Raw genomic sequence first — 20,284 nt, 5'->3', positions numbered from 1 at the left:
CATCTTGAGAAACACTTGTATACCATATTCCATAATCTCTATACAAAACATACATTTTCACATATTCATTTCCTGATAACATAACATGTAATCAGAGCGTGTAGCTCTGTGGTCTAACCTGCAACCTTTTAATCAGGAATGGCTTTATTAGCCTCCATGGCTAGGGGAGGATTAACACAACATCACATGTGAATTTAAAAGTTATCACGTCAAAGTTATAATGTTTTGTTAAGTACGATCTTTCACTAATAAAGCCATATACTGTACAAACTGAGTATGGCATTCACACTTCACAGAATGATACAACTTCTAGAAATTGAAAGTAGAGTGTTAACATTCATGGGATAGGCTTTCATTTGCTTTCTGCTGCTCATTCAGCTATTGTGTTCACTTTGTGCAGTCTTGGTTTTCCCAAAACACTTCTGTGGAACATTTTGTAGTTGTATATCTGTTTTATCTTCTGCTTGATCTCTTTAGTTTTAACTCCATATATGATTGGATTGAGACAGGAAGGAAATACTACAAATGACATTGCCATGAACTTCTTCAGATTTAAAGGGCTCTGAGGAATTCTGTATACAAGAACAACTACAACAGCAGAGCATTCATAGATCACAAACACAAGGAAGTGAGTTGCACAGGTATACAAAGCCTTTGACCTAGCATCAGAGTCCTTACTTCTGAAACATGCAATTAGAATAAATGTATAAGAAAAGACAATTGCAAACAGACCAAGTCCATGATAAAAGCCTGTGATAAATAAACCGTATAGATTGTTTATGGTGATGTCCTTTGCACAAGTCATCCTGAGGATTGACATATTATCACAGTAGAAATTAGAGACATGTGTTGAGCAAAACGGGTGACGCAAGGTGAGCCCAAATACAGACCCCACCAGAAGGAAATTAATTAACCAGCATGACATTAAGATATATTTGACAGTAGTTTTGGACATAATTGCATGATATCTTAAAGGGTGGCATATAGCTATGTATCTATCAAAAGCCATTGCTGACAAAATTAGGTAAGTAGCCCCCCCATACCAGTGCATACATAAGGCTTGAAACAGACATGCAAGGAAACTTGTGTATCTCTCTCCTGTCATCAGGTTATAGACAACAGATGGAATCATGGAACTCACACCTATAAGGTCATTGAAAGATAAACTGAACAATAGTAGGTACATTGGCTGATGCAGATGTGCATTGACAGCTATGATTCCTAAAAGAAGCAAATTAGAACACAGTGCAAATAAATAAATTAAAATTCCAATGGCAACAGTCACATAGGCTGCTTCGGGTGGTAAGTCAAAGCTACCCTTTGTAAAAACTGCCACAAAAACATTCACAGTTATGTTGTCCATCGTAATATTTTGTGGTTTTCCCACTCAATCATTCAACAGAACAGTTAATTGAAGTACTCTGGCGGGTATATGGTTTATAAATTAATATAAAAGCTCAAAAGCAGTGCATGGGTAACAGATATTTTCTCACCCCATAAAAATGCTGTGAGCAGTCAGTTATAGCCTGTTTTAATACATGGCAAAGCCAGTGATTGGTCCACGTCACTCAAACAGTCAGTTCTCCAAAGAAAAAGGTGGAGGAGCATAACTAAATACGTCACCTGATTTAAATGTTGGGCACACTCCATTAAGCTGTGCTGGTTTCTAAGGAAAGCAATAATCATTGTAAAAATAAACATATAATTCAAAAACTGATTTAAGAGTGGTGGCAATGTATTTTTCAAGCTCACTGCTTTCATCAAGTATTCCGGTATTTTTTAGTTGAGTCTGTTGGCATAGATGCTACAGAGGCTGCTGTTTGTTGCCTAATGTAGTTGCTGCACTACAATACAAAAAAGCAAACCGTTTATGGGATAATGGGAATAATCTCACATGGGTTATAAATGCCAAACAAACAACACTGTTCAGCCTACATAGCTGGTCACTGCACATCATTTAGACAATGGTAGGCTCCACTTTAGGAAAATGACTCTCCCTCTAATGGCCCGGAATAATGTCAGGTCCATACAGAAATAGTTTTCAAAACAAGGTGTGGAATACATGGCCTGGCCTGCCCAAGCCTTGAACTTCACCCCATAAAACACCTCTGGAATGAACTGGAACAGCGACTGACAGTAAGGCCTTATAGCCAAACACCAGTGACCAACTTCATAACTAAAGTCGAACCAAGGGTCGATACCGGGCAAATATTTCTGTTTCGTGGTTTTTGAAAAATCCAGCCTCACTACCGAGAAGTAGGTCATGTCCTTACAAATACTGGATTGTCAGTTCACCACTATGGATTACACACCGATATGCTGTATATAAAACTAGAACAACCCTCTATTTGACCAGATCAATTTTATATCACGGAAGCCACTATAGCTGATACACCTCAGAAGGTTTGCATTACCTACATGACCATAGAGGTAATCATTTCCTTCAGTTGGACTTCACTGATGCTTGATACCCTAAAAAAAACACCTGTGCAGAGACCTAACTAATATGTGTACACTCTGGGGTAGTTTACATCTGCCTTCTGTAATGAATCCTGTTTGTACATTTTTGAGACTAAACTACAGCAACTCCTGACATATTTTACTGCAGTGTGGATTATCATTGGTCTGGAGAAATCATCTCCACCTGACAGCACTGTCTCACTTTTTCACCCACAACCAATGTTCCAACCAGCTTTGTCCAGTCATGGCCAACAGGACTTTTTTTGTTTGGATGCACTTCAGGTGTATGTACCACTCTGACCACTAGAGGGCAGCACAGGCTACTGATCAATCCTCAGGCCTTTTACTTTGTAAAGGATCCTGAGCAGGATTTTAACTTTATAGCAAATTATTTTAGATTTTATTCATGAACATTGATTGAAAATAAAATATATTCTTCTTGTTCTTTTTCTTCTTCTTCTTTTTAATATACCTGTACCCTTTAACTTTTTTAATGATTAGTAATGTGCTGCCCTTCATCAGACAGTTAGGGTGGAAGCCTGTTGTTCTCATCTAGTTCACCTGGGCAGCTACATGTTATTATTATGACCACCACAGGGCACAGTTTTATTTTAATTTTTGTATAGATTTACTGTCGAAGATATCATATACTTCACTAAACTTGATGTGGTTATATGTTGTGTCCCTAAGTGGGTGTGTCCCTTTTCCCTTCTTGCTGTAGTCCTCCCAGAAGTGGGGTGGGCTCAAAGCACTTTTTGGACAATAGCTTGTCAACTGTTTTACCAAAAATTACAACATTCTTATTGCAAGGTGGCATATAGGAGGCTCATGACCATAGCTCACTACAGCTCATTTGTGGATTAGCACCACCTGGTGACTAATGTTCAATGTTCAGTAGACCTTCACCCCTAGTTCATTTTGATTTATTTGTGGCGCGGCACCATCTAGTGAATAATGTTCAAAGCAATAACCTTCTCTTCACAAGCTCATATGTAAGGAATAATGTCAAATGCAAATACAACTTTAAAGTTTCAGGTGTTGCATAGCAACCCATTACTTGCTGACTTAAAATAACCATGAGTCTGTTAAGTTAAAATGACCGGACTTCTTGCGGAATGATATGAAAGATGTGAATTAGAAGCACAAACCCCGTTGCCAAGGACAGCAGTCATTATCTTTTCGCAGCGGTCTGTTAGTTAAGCAATATAGCTGACTCAAGTACCTTATTGCTTTTATAACACGGTTGCCAGCGACATTATAAATATTAGGTAAAATTCAATTATTATTGTAAGCTACCTTTTAGCACAAAAAAGTTGTAGCCACCAAACATTGTGTATCGCATCAGTAGCCTAGAGAAAATAGTCCCCCTTTGTGTGACTGTTGCTATGCAACAGACAAACAGCATTGGGAACACCACGTCTGTTAGCCTAGAACCAAAAGTTGGTTGATGATTAGCTAGGAGATCGACATTGATCTCGCACCATTTTATTCATTCACATTGCTCATTTTATAAAGTTGCCATTAAAATAACAAAAACTACAATGGGACACTTTCAACTTTGTTAATATTTGTTTATATTGATTTGGATATCGCCACTAACGCACGTGTGAGAGCTACGTTATACTTATTAGCAGCGAAGCTAGCTAGCTACTATGTGTTTCAATGGATTTTTGGTCTAAGCGTTAGCAGCCACCTACAAATAATATTCAAGACTTACAATACTCTGCAACATTCGTGTAGCACAGAAACAACTAACCGAGTTGGAGTGGGGTCGGTAAGGGATAATCCCACGGGTAGTGTTCGGCCGTAGCCACCGAGGCCGCACCGAGGCCGTCAACAAATTAACATTTCAACACGAAGTTATTGATTAAAAATGTTTTATTTCGCCATTGTTTCTCCACAACAAAAATAGTTCCATTGTCAACGTCTTGGTTTGGAATTTTAAGTATTTTGAATTAACGGTTATCATCAACGCAAATTTTTCATCGCGGAGTGATTTATTATTCGGAAACAGCTAAATTACGCGATAGAACCCAATTGTTTTATAACAGGAAAAATTTGCGTTGATAATAACCGTTCAAAATTCTTAAAATTCCAAACCAAGACGTTGACAATGGAACTATTTTTTGTTGCGGAGAAACAATGGCGAAATAAACCATTTTTAATCAATAACTTTGTGTTGAAATGTTAATTTGTTGACGGTAGAATTGTTTTATAAAAGCAATATAGCACTCGAGGGAGTGGGGTAGGTAAGGGATAATCCCACAGGTGTTGTTGCTTATGCCACTCGGCCTGTGGCCTCGGTGGCTACGGCCGAACACCACCCGTGGGATTATCCCTTACCTACCCCACTGCCACTCGTGCTATATTGCTAAATTAATGTATGGTAGAACGTTGGGATGGCCCATTCAAATCAACGGTACTTTTTGGAACATTCTGAAGAGCCGTATAATAACACAAACTAATAAGAAATCACAATCTGAATCACACCTTAATGTTTGCATCGACACATGCCAGATTTCAGGGGGCAGACACATTTCAATATCCACAACTTACACTAACATTTAAATTTTGCTTTGCCTATACTTGGCTAAATTTGGTCACATCTCTTGAAGTTCCATTTTGCCTGCTCAAGAAAATTAGAATTTGCTATTTTAGGATTAAATATCAATACCAAGCATTTTCACATTTGTTTATTGCCTTATAACAGTACATGTGCATTTTCATCTAACAAGAAGTTATAAATAATTTATAAAAGTAATATATTCAGTATAAAATGTGTGTTTGGCATTTTAAATTTCATTACGCTTTTCAAAAATCTTGCCCTATGTATTTATGGTTCAGAGAATAGTTAATCTTTTATAAATTGAAAGTCGCAACAGCCAAGATAAAACATGAAAGTGACTAATGTTTCCCAGGTCCCAATCAGCCACATAAATGGATTGTTGAGATTCACCCAGTGCATCATTTATTTACAAGGTTGTTTACAACTCCAAAGGAGTTCAGAGTGGGCAAAGGCCAAACTAACAAACAAACAAAAATCTCTAGGGAAACATAACTAAGATAACCTAACCAAATCAATAAAACAGAACACAACACCTTACCCCCCTGTCTAACATACACAGGAGAAACAACGTCAAAAGAAATGTCAGCCTACTCCTACAACCTTAAAGCGATCAACAATGTGATCTGCTTGGCAAAAGCTACAGGTGTGTCTGTTTGGGGGAAGAGGAAGATGTGTGACTCTTCTGCTTCATGGCTATGGCACCTGGGCTCCCTATATTGTGGGTAGTCATCGGCCAAGATCCACTTGCAAGCCGGCAGCTGTTCCACATATCACCGCCTCATACCTGCACACTCGAATTAACATGCACACAAGTATTCACACCTGATGCAGATTCCACACTTAGGAAGAAAACAAACTGGTAACACAACCACATAATTCAACCACAGTCGTAATAACAGTGTTAACATTCATGGAATAAGCTTTCATTCGCTTTTTAAATGTTTATTCAGCTATTGTTTTCACTGTGTTCAGTCTTGTTTTTTCCAAAGCACTTCTTTGAAATATTTTGTAAATCTGTTTTATCTTTTGATTGATCTCTTTAGTTTTAGCTCCATATATGATTGGATTGAGACAGGAAGGAACTACTACAAGGGACATTGCCATGAACTTCCTTAGAGTTAAAGGGCTTTGAGGAATTCTGTATACAAGAACAATTGAAGCAGCAGAGCATTCAAAGATCACAAACACAACAAAGTGGGTTGCACAGGTATACAAAGCCTTTGACCTAGCATCAGGGTCCTTATTTCTGAAACATGCAATTAAAATAAATGTATAAGAAAACACAATAGAAAACAGAGTAAGTCCATGATAAACACCTGTCACAAATAAACCATAAAGACTGTTTATGGTAATGTCCTTTGCACAAGTCATCCTGAGGATTGACATATTATCACAGTAGAAATTAGAAACATGTGTTGAGCAAAACGGGTGACGCAAGGTGAGCCCAAATACAGACCCCACTAGAAGGAAATTAATTAAGCAGCATAACATTAAGATGTAAATGACAGTAGTTTTGGACATAATTGCATGATATCTAAGAGGGTGGCATATAGCTATGTATCTATCAAAAGCCATTGCTGACAAAATGAGGAATGTAGCACCAACATTCAAATGCAGGATTAAGGCCTGAAACAGACATGCAAGAAAACTTGTGTGTCTCTGTTCTGTCATCAGATTATAGACAACCGGTGCGATCACGACACTCACACCTACAATGTCATTGAAAGCTAAACTGAACAATAGTAGGTACATTGGCTGATGCAGATGTGCATTGACAGCTATGATTCCTAACAGAAGCAAATTAGAACACAGTGCAAATATATAAATTAGAATTCCAAAGGCAATAGTCACATAGGATGCTGTGGCTGCTAAGTCAAAGCTACCCATTTTAAAAACTGCCACAAAAACATTCACAGTGATGTTGTCCATCATATTATTTTATGGTTTCCCTGCAAAAACCTTCAACAGAGCTTTAACTGTATAGTGGTGTAACTCTGGCATGTATAATGTTTCTGTAAAGTCATATAAAAGCAAAAGGTGCACTGGTTAACAGATGCTTTCTCATCCCGATAAAAAGCAGAAGGATAACCCTTCCTAGTCAGTTTCAGCCTGTTTTATTGCTTGACAAAGACAGTGGCTCATAAAGGTCACTCATACAGTCAATTCTCCAAAGACGATGACAGTAGAGCATGACTAAATGTGTAATCTGATGTAATAATTGGGCCCTCTAGCGGCACTCAATAACGAATGACTAGTGCGAATTAACTGCACCCTTCGTTTATGGAAAAAATGAACACCATGACAGTGTATACAGCTGGATTTAGACCAAAGATTCTAATTTTTGTGATACTTTCAATAAGGAAGTTATTCCAGTAAGATTTTATCATATGGCATTTAAGAAACATTACATAAGCCATTTCTCAGTGTAAGGCGTGCATGTCCATCCCACTGTTTACTGAAGCCCACTATGGTTCCTATAAAATCATTTAAACTGTATGCCATCCCCACTGTAATACAAAAATAAATACTTTCTTTTTTATAGAATAGTGTAATTAAAAGTACAATTATAATGTATATACTATATTGTTTGACTCTTAATGAGTAATTACTTTTTCTATTTCTTTTAAAATATTTACAAAATTCCATGTCTAACTTTGTGTAGGTCATGATGCGTCCACATATTAAGGACACTCTTCTGGCCAGATCTAAGACTGCTAACACACATTGCACTTGCAGACAAGCGCGCGCACACACACACGGATGGATGTACATATACAAAGGAGGCTAGGACACCAATCTCGTTTTCCACCATTATATGAGTAGGCAGAGTAGATGCACAAACTCGTGAATTTGAATGAATGAATTAATGACTGATCTGATTACTGACTGCATATCCTGAAAACTGAAAATAATCCTTGAAATAATCGCACAGACATTTAATCTGTCTGCCATTTGCATGTTAGCTCCCGCTAGCATGTATGCTAATAGTTTAGCTTAGGCTAGCTAGCTGCTTATATTGTTTTGCTATGGGGCTAGGCTAGTTGCTTCGCATATTGTAGCAATGGTGTTCGTGAATGAGTTGTTGATCAAGCTGTCTTGTATACTTTCACTTGCTTTTTACATTTCCATGGCTGTGTGTGTTGTTGTTAAGGGTCGAGTAGATGAGCGGTTTGAGCTTGATGGAAAAAACTCTCAGGAGGACTTGGAGAAGTTGATTGTAAGGCTTGGAAACTTTTATTTTTCCAAAAAGAAGGCCCGCCAGGGCAAAAATAATAATAACAATATTATATAAACAAAAAGAGCAAAAATAAATACTTTGTAGTAATACAAAATAATTGGGCATAATAGCCAAGACGAATGATAGCAAAAATGCACGCTTTTACCACTTTAGCTGGTTCAGAACTTCTATTACCAGAGAGAGCTCTTAGACTGACGTCTCTTCCTTAGCAGCTCTCTCGACTGAATGAAAGGACAGGCTTAAATTGGGCCTAAGCACGCCCCTACAATTGGTGCAAACCAAAACATTACATTGTACAGGGGTGTCCCAGGCACTTAAAACCCAGAAGCTTAAACAGCTTACAAACTAAATTCCATATGACTGGAAAAATGCACTATAATTATATACATTACATTTGCTACTTGTGGTATACCCAACAACTTCTATAACAGCCTAAATAATATTAACGGGATTCAGGTTCACTTCCGGTTAACCTGGAAGTGAGGCGTCTTTTTAAAGCAGCGTATTTGCGCTGAACATTTTCACTAAAAACAAACAGCAGACGAGACACTGAACAACGGTAAGACAAGCGATTTGCAATATTGAATTGATGCGAGACTTTAAACTAAATAAACAGAACATTCAACGTGAGACATTGTATGTTGTGGTCAGTGGCGGTTTTAGACACGGGTGACCCGGGCGGTCGACCGGGGCGGCACTTTTTCAAGTCACGTGGGGGGCGGCACGACCAAATAAATAAATAAATAATAATCTGGGCCACGAAGCGGTTTTCTATTATCATATCACTGTGTGGAGAATTGGCAAATTGGCGCCCCCTGCAGCTGCAGGCGCCATTGCTTGCGCCCCTGCTTGCTAAGAAGGTGCCGTGTATGAAAAGGGGGAAGGGGAGGGAACGCGGGGGAAAAGTAAGGGTATCCCAACTGGAACGGACAAGTGGGGGGACGGGGGGATCCACTGTAGGCTATAGCAATACTCTAATACAATTAGTGGGCTTAGGTCAGTCACACCTCGACTTTCTTGCAAAAAACGCACATTCATAATATTATAATTACAGGCCTATAATTCCTGCACGTTTTTTTGTTTTTCTGAATTGTGTGAAATGGCTTATACAAATAGGTAATACTGAACGATTATGTGTCACCAAGGGCAAGGTGAATTGGTTTAGTCTTAACTTCTGTACGAGTGACAGGGGATGGGGAATGTGTTGATTGTCGAGTGCAAAATAAGCACAAAGATGGATAGGTAATGGCCAAAACCGTCAGGCGCCGTATTTCGAAAGTAAAGAAGAAGAGGAGAAACGAGCAAAACATAAAGGTATGCCACTATGTTCTCTCTGTATGATTACGGTATCCATGTCATGATGAAGGGCTAATGTTAATTGGTGGTATTACTCTTAGCCTACATGTGTTAGCCTGCTATTCTACTGCCCATGATTATACAACAATAGTTCGGTTTTTACTCAACAAACACGAGATCTAATTTCACGATAAGATTGTGCTTTGCAACAAAACTGTCACACGTTCAGTTATTATTTATTTCCATCAGTTGGGTTGACGTTGGGCCGTGTAATTAGCCAACGGAATGTTCATATCTTCTCTAGGCAGTTTCAAAGACGGAACGTTTGACATTTGCTACAACTCTATTTCGTGACAAATTATAGTTTACCAGTCATAAGTTGAAGTGTGGCATGCATAGAATTCTAGGCAGTAACCAAGCAGCTAATTGTTCCTCCCTGAAAGATAGGTTAATATAGCGTCTAATGACAGATATTTGTAGGCAGTAATGGCATGTAAGGGCATGTTTATTCCCATTGATTCCCTTAAGTATGTTATTCAAAGTTATATAAAGGGATTTGTGCAATTTGTGCATTTATTTAGTTATAATAATAAAAAAGTTATATATATATATTTATATGAAAAAAAATCCGGGGGGGGGGGGGGGGGGGGTGGGGGGGCGTGGGCGCTCGGAGGGGGTCTCGCCCGGGGCGTTATTCCATGTAGAACCGCCACTGGTTGTGGTTATTTAAACGCTGGGTACAAATGTATTTAAACTGTAAAGGTGTACTGGTTGTAGAAAGCAATTGCAATGTGAATCACGGACGTTTAGCTGACGAATGACCGGGTTTAACAAACATATAAGCACCTTCACATGTACACGGAAAACACCCACGCAGTTCAAGTTTATACATGTACACGTAGGCAGTGTAATACTGTCGCCATGCGTCCCGTCACAGTTCTGCTAACCCTGTCTCTTACTGTCTGTGGAAGAGGAGGTTGAAACTCTTAGCCCAGCGAGTCATTTATTTATTTTGATGCCACCGCCGTGTTACAGAAATAAAGTCTCTTGTCCGCTCACGAAATAAAGCACAAAACGATTTAATCGTGGACCTGGCCTGTAGACCCGTTCGCAATTTGGTGTTGGGGGAATTTCTCACTTGAACTGAGTTAGTGGGTCCCTAGACATGAAAAATCACAGAGGTGCTTGTCCGCATAGTGCCACGAATTGCGTAATGGTCAAATCAAATATGGCCGCCATCGGTTATGGTGAAAATCTATCTTTTTTGTTTCTGAATGTTTATACATATTTAATACATCTATTCTGATTAATTGTGGTATGTGGAATTCATTTCTGACCACATTGGGTGAGTTTGACCTTGAAAGGTCATGGTCAAGGTAATTTTCCTATTCTGAAGAGAAGACATGTACATTCAAACTAACTCAAATGACAATCTGCCCTTATACTGTGTATTTGTTTTGGCTGGAATTGGTGGCGGTCATCAACAATGCTGTAATCTCCGAAAGAGAAGGAAACTGGAACCTACACGTGGCTACTATAGAGGATTCTATGCCAATCTTTGCAGAATGTGACTGCATAAACTACCTTCGTCATGGCTCATGGTATCTTGCACAAATCAAGGTGCTAGAGTTCACACATTCTGAGCTCTACCGCCGCTTCTCTATAGGTCAGTGGGTTGTACAGGAACGCCCTGGCTGGTTCTGTGCTGTAGGAGGTGACATGAAGGTCGAGCAGACCATTCAGCGAGTGTCAAAGGGTCCTGGAGGTCACTATGTAGTAGGAGCCACACACAATGCAAATGCTGTAGCAGAGTTTGAGCTCTTGTTCCATGAGATTGGGATGATCACTGATATCCTCAACTTTCTCACCAACAACCACACTTTGAAACAGACAGAATGCCATCTCCAGCATGCACTGAGCACCACTCGCCGCCTTACATTTAACCAAAATGTTTCAAAGCTGCTGGATTTTGTGCTAGACCTGCAGAATCCATACTCAGTGACAGTCAATGTGCCAGTTCCACTGCACAATCTGCTCACCAAGCAGGCTGTTGACCGAGGTGTTGCTCCTTGCTTGCTCAACTGTCTGCAAAATGGGAAGCATGTCTACTACTCATACAGGCAGGAGAGGTTAGTTGAGAAGACCAAGAAAATGAGCGCAACCGTATCAAAGAGAAAACTACCTCAGTTAAACAACCAACCACAGAAGACACCGACAATCAGTATGAAGGAAAAGAAGGTAGTCTCATCTAAAGACATGGCCGAGGCACATATGAGTATGGACATTGCTAAGGAGCGGGGCACGAGTATCCGACAGATACTTTCTCATGATGTGCTTTCAGCATCTCCCCTGTTTGACGGTGACCATCCAGCTCATGTCAACAAGTCAAAACTTGTCAGTGAAATTGAGCCTCAACTTGATCTCACCCACTGGAGTCCTGAGTCTACTTATGTCACTCATGTTGTGGTAGACTTCATGTCGAAGATGCGACAGATGCCTCTAGCACAATTCCCTACTTTTGGTGCTGTCATCAATGCCATCATCAGCTCAACATCATCCCTCTGCCAAGAGCCGGAGTTCATCCATCTTGTACTAGATTCCTACATTGAGATGTCCCTGAAGGAAGGGGAGCGCATGCGGCGTACAGACTCAACAACAGGCATCAACATCATTGGCATGAACAGACACACACCCAGAGCCGGTTCAGACCTCCATGGGGCCCTAGGCAAAATTCTGCCAAGGGGCCCTCCTAACTGAACCCCCAAAATTTTCAACCGTCGCACCTGACACCCAGTGCTTCCACTCATCCCCCTTTTAAATATATTGCATATCGCCACCTGTTGGTCCAACTCAGAATAAATACAGACCAAATCAGCAGAAAAGTGTGAACACTGAGAGAAAAAACACAAAGACCTAAAAATATTTAAAAGGCAGCCTATTTACAATCAACAGTTAATTTACCAGCTCCCATGCTAACATGAAAACACACACATTGGTTGTAACTTTCAAATCTTCAATGGTCCAGTGAAAATATGCCAAGGTTCTCGGAAGAAGCAACTATTTGTTATAGAAAGACTACAAACTCTGAATCACTTGGAATTAAAACCATTTTATTTAGCAGATCCATATTGTCCGTTTTCTGTTGAAGTGGTTGCTAGGCAAACAAATTGAGTCGTGAGAAGACTTGAGCCTAACAAAACGACATGTTTTCGATTTACAATGACCGTGTCTTTATAAAATGAAAGGAGAGTAAAATGCCATAATAAACAACGTACTAACCTCGAAACATCAAACCAATACTTCAAGCAACAGTTTGATATTTCTCGGTATGATCTCACTCTATTAATAAGTGTTTATTATTTAGCACCATTGTCATAATATTTCACGAGTTGAATTTATTCACCAAGAATAAATCGTATCTGCGTCTATATTTGCCTGTGGGCTATCCAAGCAAACAAACTTCAATCTTAGTCAATATGTATCCATTACTTTCCAAAGTTTCCATTTTGTTAAGTGCAGTTGTAACTATACAAGGCTACAACTAAAATTATAGAAGCTAGCAAGACGCACACAGAGACCGAGGATCCCCAAGGGCTCACCGCCCTGTTGATGTAGGTCTAACACGGACTGTCCCTCCCTCTCTCCCACCAGGAGGCTTTACCTGACTGCTGCTCCCGCAGTTCATTTTCAAGTTCCTCCCCCTTCCTTTTTTCATTCCCCGAGGGATAGCTCCGCTTCATCTTTCTACACACTAATGATGCGCATGGGTAGCTATCTGACGTCCGCGACGGACAGTTACGTTGTCACGTTTTTTTTTTTTTCCCCACGGGGCCTTTATTATAAATAATAAATTTGCGGGGCCCTACGCAACGTGCGTAGTGTGCGTGTTGGAAGAACCGGTACTGCACACACCCATTCCTCAGGAACTTGACAAGTTCTGGGCGTCTGAGGAGAACAAGCGGAATCTCCAGCTGTTAGCTCAGGATATGGCGTGCAATCGAGCTGGTGGCAATGCTACTGTCATTGTTAGCTCTGTTGTCATTAATGATAAGGCGCTACCAGCAAAATCGACTGGTGGCGAAGAGATCCCAGACCTCTTGAACTGGATTGAGGAGGCTGATGCCAGGTTGCTAGTGCATGTTGAGTGGGCTGTTCGTGTTAAGCAGTGCAAGAGAGTTGTCATAGTCTCCAACGACACAGACACCTTTGCATTGATTCTCCACTACAGCCCATACTTCCAGGAACTCGGGATGAAGGAGATCTGGCAGCAGTATGGCACTGGTAAGAGGCGGCGAATGCTTCCACTCCATCAAGCAGTCTCTCGTCTTGGAGCATCACTGTCAAAGACTGTATGAGCAAGGTGGGGACTAAACATGCTGCTATGGCTTCCGACCCAGTCCAGTACTTAGCCAACTTTGGAGAGGCAGACACCTTGACAGAGCAAGATGCAGTGTTGGCTGAGAAGTACTTGGTGAGTGTCTGGGCTGGGGCGAGGTCAACTACAACAGCTAAAACATTTGATGACCTAAGGGTAGAAATCTACACCAGTGGACGTGCTGGCATTGATGCTCTCCCTCCTACAAGTAGTGGGATCAGAAGCCACATCCAACGAGGGTCTTTCCTTGTTCATACGGCATGACACTTGTTTGCAACAGCCAAGGACCCCAAAGCAAGACTAGAGCCAATGAAACATGGATGGACGGAGCACTTTGGCACACTCTTGCCATCAAAATGTCTCAAGCCCTTACCACCAAGTCTGCTCACAGTATGTAAGTGTGCAGGCAAGTGTGAAAATCGCCGATGTGGCTGTCGTGCTGCTAGAGTTTCATGCACCGGTGCATTTTTAGTTAATTTGGTATGATGTAATTTGTATCACTTTTATTGCTACATAGTTTTATTTGCACCCAATTGTTTTATTTTATATTATTGTACTAACACCCAATTAAAATTCAAATAAAAAAATGAATGTTTATAATGGTTACGTTTCTTCTCTTCATGTCTTGTTATAATTCAAACAAAGCATTGCAATTGTTATAATTCAAACAAAGCAACATACAATAAAAAGTGACTATAAAGAAAAACATCTTAATGTTATGGTGTTATTAAAATATGATGTTGACATTGACATTTGACAATGACATGATGATCCTAAATGTTAAAAACAATATTAACAATGAATGTTAAATGCTAGATTTAGTAGAATTAGACTTTGCATCTGGTTTTTATTCCTAATAATGGCCAAGGTCTTCAGAATAGGGAAATGACCTTGACCATGACCTTTTAAGGTCACAATCACCCAATATGGTCATATCAATGGCAGAAATGAATTCCACATATACCATAATTAATCAGAATAGATGTATTAAATGTGTATAAACATTCAGAAACAACAAAGATAGATTTTCACCATAACCGATGGCGGCCATATTTGATTTGACCATTGCAGATTCGTGGCACTATGGCGTTCAAGCACCTCTGTGATTTTCCATGTCTAGGGACCCACTAACTCAGTTCAAGTGAGAAATTCCCCCAACACCAAATTGCGAACGGGTCTACAGGCCAGGTACTGGACTAATTTACGATTTACATGATTTTTATGGCTTCAAAATATCCTTGAATATCCCTGTGATTGAAAGACAGATATGACTTCAAAACTTAAATATCCTTGAATATCCCTGTGATTGAAAGACAGATTTCTGTTGAATATGCCTGTGATATAAAGCTTGATGGTGGTTTTCGATTTACATGATTTTTATGGCATTTAAAAGAGATTCTAATTTCAGTTGGCTAGAGTGGGTGACGTCCTACGGGCAAGCACACTAATAACTGGTCTGACATTTCCTTAAAAAATAAACAAACAACTAACTTGATTTCAAAGCATTGTCCAGCTGTTTACTGACGTTTGTCATGTTTAATGACATTATTTGTCTGAAAGTCCATATTTTGTGTTGTATAAATGCCGTTTAGACAATTTTGAAAGTATGTTGAATTTATGTTTATAAATGTCACGAAAATTCACAGCTATAAAATAGCAGGTAAACTATGCTAGCTCTCGGTGCCATGCTATCCTTGTCCCACATTGTTTAACGTGTTTTTTTATGTATCTTTTCGTTTTGCCTGTTTTACAACGATCAAACTTGTATGAGTAATTGCAGAGGGTGAAAAAGAGTAAAATAGGGGAAATGTAATCTAGCTGTCTAATCCTGCCAAGAGGAAACACATGTTGACAACAGCATAATTAGTGTAATGCTGCTTATGCTTTTACCTTCAGAAAACAGTCAAATTATTATCCACAACATTGATTTAACTCATTCACAAAATTTGCAGCATAATGCCAAAAAAAAGACAGACAGGGAACAGGGAACTGCAGCAAGCAGCTCAGAGTAGCCGCACCCTTGTAATTTAGATCAGGCCATCAACGAGCCAATCAAATGAGGGAGAATCATTTCATTTATTTATTTAATTTTATCATTTGATCTAGTTTGTTAACATAAATAAATATGTAATATAATATCCTTCTGTGTTTTTATTTATTATTTTTAATTTCAAAAATAATTTTGGCGATAGGTGCCCTTTTTTTCTTTTTTTAAGCACCTGCCCCCCGAAATGTCTGTGCACGTGCCTGTCAATGTTCAGTCGGCCTCTAGGGGGGGGGGGGGGGGGGGGGGGGCCTTCACGCCTAGTTCATTATTAGCTTGTGGGGGGGGGGGGGGGGGGGGCCTTCACGCCTAGTTCATTATGATATATTTTGGATCGGCACCATCTAGTGAATCATTTTAAAAGTAATAACCTTCTCTTCACAAGCTAATATCACAAACGAATAAGAAACCACAATCTGAATCACACCTGAATGTATGCATCGACACATGTCAGATTTCATGACATTTTGTCAATGGGGCAGACACATTTTAATATCCACCACTTACACTAACATTCTAAAATGTGCTATGCCTATACTTGGCTACATTTGGTCACATCTCTTGAAGTTCCATTTGGCCTGCTCAAGAACATTTGAATTAGCCTATGTTGGCCAAAATTTGCCAATTTAGGATTAAATATCAATACAAAGCATTTTCATATTTGTTTATTGCCTTATAACAGTACATGTGCATTTTCCTATATATATATAATTTATAAAAGTTATATTTTCAGTTTAAAAATGTGTGTTTTGCATTTTAAATTTCATTACGCTTTTCAGAAATCTTGCCCTATATATTTATGGTTCAGAGAATAGTTAATCTTTTATAAATTGAAAGTCGTGTCAGCCAAGATAAAACATGAAAGTGACTAATGTTTCCCAGGTCCCAATCAGCCACAGAAATGGATCGTTGAGATTCACCCAGTGCATAATTTATTTACAAGGTTGTTTACAACTCCAAAGGAATTCAGAGTGGGCAAAGGCCAAACTAACAAACAAACAAACATTTCTAGGGAAACATAACTAAGATAACCTAACCGAAATCAATAAAACAGAACACAACACCTTACCCCCCTGTCTAACATACACAGGAGAAACAACGTCAAAAGAAATGGCAGCCTACTCCTACATCCTTATAGCGATCAACAACGCGATCTGCTGTGACTGTTTGGGAAAGGAGGAAGATGTGTGACTCCTCTGTTTCATGGCTATGGCACCTGGGCTCCTTATATTGTGGGCAGTCATCGGCTAAGATCCACTTGCAAGCCGGCAGCTGTTCCACATATCACCGCCTCATACCTGCACACTCGAATTAACATGCACACACCTGATGCAGATTCCACACTAAGGAAAAAAACAAACTGGTAACACATCCGCAGCCGTAATAACAGTGTTAACATTCATGGAATAAGCTTTCATTTGCTTTTTAAATGCTTATTCAGCTATTGTTTTCACTGTGTTCAGTCTTGTTTTTTCCAAAGCACTTCTTTGAAATATTTTGTAAATCTGTTTTATCTTTTGATTGATCTCTTTAGTTTTAGCTCCATATATGATTGGATTGAGACAGGAAGGAAATACTACAAGTGCCATTGCCATGAACTTCTTTAGAGTTAAAGGGCTTTGAGGAATTCTGTATACAAGAACAGTTGAAGCAGCAGAACATTCATAGATCACAAACACAACAAAGTGGGTTGCACAGGTATACAAAGCCTTTGACCTAGCATCAGAGTCCTTATTTCTGAAACATGCAATTAAAATAAATGTATAAGAAAACACAATAGAAAATAGAGTAAGTCCATGATAAACACCTGTGACAAATAAACCGTGTAGATTGTTTATGGTGATGTCCTTTGCACAAGTCATCCTGAGGATTGACATATTATCACAGTAGAAATTAGAGACATGTGTTGAGCAAAATGGGTGACGCAAGGTGAGCCCAAATACAGACCCCACTAGAAGGAAATTAATTAAGCAGCATAACATTAAGATGTAAATGACAGTAGTTTTGGACATAATTGCATGATATCTTAAAGGGTGGCATATAGCTATGTATCTATCAAAAGCCATTGCTGACAAAATGAGGTATGTAGCACCAACATACAAATGCAGGATTAAGGCCTGAAACAGACATGCAAGGAAACTTGTGAGTCTCTGTTCTGTCATCAGATTATAGACAACCGGTGGGATCATGGCACTCACACCTGCAATGTCATTGAAAGCTAAACTGAACAATAATAGGTACATTGGCTGATGCAGAGGTGCATTGACAGCTATGATTCCTAAAAGAAGCAAATTAGAACACAGTGCAAATATATAAATAAGAATTCCAAAGGCAACAGTCACATAGGCTGCTGTGGCTGCTAAGTCAAAGCTACCCATTTTAAAAACTGCCACAAAAACATTCACAGTGATGTTGTCCATCATATTATTTTATGGTTTCCCTGCAAAAACCTTCAACAGAGCTTTAACTGTATAGTGGTGTAACTCTGGCATGTATAATGTTTCTGTAAAGTCATATAAAAGCAAAAGGTGCACTGGTTAACAGGTGCTTTCTCATCCCGATAAAAAGCAGAAGGATAACCCTTCCTAGTCAGTTTCAGCCTGTTTTATTGCTTGACAAAGACAGTGGCTCATAAAGGTCACTCATACAGTCAATTCTCCAAAGACGATGACATGACTAAGTGTGTAATCTGATGTAATAATTGGAACCTCTAGCGGCACTCAATAACGAATGACTAGTGCGAATTAACTGCACCCTTAGCTTATGGAAAAAATGAACACCATGACAGTGTATACAGCTGGATTTAGACCAAAGATTCTAATTTTTGTGATACTTTCAATAAGGAAGTTATTTCAGTAAGATTTTATCATATGGCATTTAAGAAACATTACATAAGCCATTTCTCAGTGTAAGGCGTGCATGTCCATCCCACTGTTTACTGAAGCCCACTATGGTTCCTATAAAATCATTTAAACTGTATGCCATCCCCACTGTAATACAAAAATAAATACTTTCTTTTTTATAGAATAGTATAATTAAAAGTACAATAATAATGTATATACTATATTGTTTGACTCTTAATGAGTAATTACTTTTTCTATTTCTTTTAAAATATTTACAAAATTCCATGTCTAACTTTGTGTAGGTCATGATGCGTCCACATATTAAGGACACTCTTCTGGCCAGATCTAAGACTGCTAACACACATTGCACTTGCAGACAAGCGCACGCACACACACACACACGGATGGATGTACATATACAAAGGAGGCTAGGACACCAATCTCGTTTTCCACCATTATATGAGTAGGCAGAGTAGATGCACAAACTCGTGAATTTGAATGAATGGATTAATGACTGATCTGATAACTGACTGCATATCCTGAAAACTGAAAATAATCCTTGAAATAATCGCACAGACATTTAATCTGTCTGCCATTTGCATGTTAGCTCCCACTAGCATGTATGCTGATAGCTTAGCTTAGGCTAGCTAGCTGCTTATATTGTTTTGCTATGGGGCTAGGCTAGTTGCTTCGCATATTGTAGCAATGGTGTTTGCGAATGAGTTGTTGATCAAGCTGTCTTGTATACTTTCACTTGCTTTTTACATTTCCATGGCTGTGTGTGTTGTGTTAACCCTGTCTCTTACTGTCTGTGGAAGAAGAGGTTGAAACTCTCAGCCCAGCGAGTCATTTATTTATTTTGATGCCACCGCCGTGTTACAGAAATAAAGTCTCTTGTCCGCTCACGAAATAATGCACAAAACGATTTAATCATGGACCTGGCCTGTAGACCCGTTCGCAATTTGGTGTTGGGGGAATTTCTCACTTGAACTGAGTTAGTGGGTCCCTAGACATGAAAAATCACAGAGGTGCTTGTCCGTCATAGTGCCACGAATTGCGTAATGGTCAAATCAAATATGGCCGCCATCGGTTATGGTGAAAATCTATCTTTTTCGTTTCTGAATGTTTATACATATTTAATACATCTATTCTGATTAATTGTGGTATGTGGAATTCATTTCTGACCACATTGGGTGAGTTTGACCTTGAAAGGTCATGGTCAAGGTAACTTTCCTATTCTGAAGAGAAGACATGTACATGCAAACTAACTCAAATGACAATCTGCCCTTATACTGTGTATTTGTTTTGGCTGGAATTGGTGGCGGTCATCAACAATGCTGTAATCTCCGAAAGAGAAGGAAACTGGAACCTACACGTGGCTACTATAGAGGATTCTATGCCAATCTTTGCAGAATGTGACTGCATAAACTACCTTCGTCATGGCTCATGGTATCTTGAACAA

At 39.3% G+C, this 20,284-nt stretch overlaps 3 protein-coding genes across 3 annotated transcripts; all 3 read right to left on the bottom strand.

Annotated features, from left to right (window-relative positions):
- Positions 1–370: 370 nt before the first annotated feature.
- Positions 371–1,363, bottom strand: LOC308369725 (olfactory receptor 52D1-like; the record flags this gene model as incomplete). Its single annotated transcript, XM_080844239.1, has 1 exon — positions 371–1,363. The coding sequence occupies one exon, from the start codon at positions 1,361–1,363 to the stop codon at positions 371–373; it is 993 nt and encodes a 330-aa protein (XP_080700365.1).
- A 4,605-nt stretch (positions 1,364–5,968) lies between these two features.
- On the bottom strand, positions 5,969–6,958 carry LOC308370522 (olfactory receptor 52D1-like; the record flags this gene model as incomplete). Its single annotated transcript, XM_080845182.1, has 1 exon — positions 5,969–6,958. One exon carries the CDS (start codon positions 6,956–6,958, stop codon positions 5,969–5,971), a length of 990 nt encoding a protein of 329 aa, XP_080701308.1.
- A 10,454-nt stretch (positions 6,959–17,412) lies between these two features.
- LOC308370670 (olfactory receptor 52D1-like) lies at positions 17,413–18,402 on the bottom strand (the record flags this gene model as incomplete). The annotated part of the gene is made up of 1 exon (XM_080845362.1): positions 17,413–18,402. The coding sequence occupies one exon, from the start codon at positions 18,400–18,402 to the stop codon at positions 17,413–17,415; it is 990 nt and encodes a 329-aa protein (XP_080701488.1).
- Between the last annotated feature and the right edge of the window lie 1,882 nt (positions 18,403–20,284).

Source organism: Sprattus sprattus, assembly GCF_963457725.1.
Source record: "Sprattus sprattus genome assembly, chromosome: 9".
Classification (NCBI taxonomy): Eukaryota; Metazoa; Chordata; class Actinopteri; order Clupeiformes; family Clupeidae; genus Sprattus; species Sprattus sprattus.
This window is presented reverse-complemented; position numbering and strand designations above follow the sequence as displayed.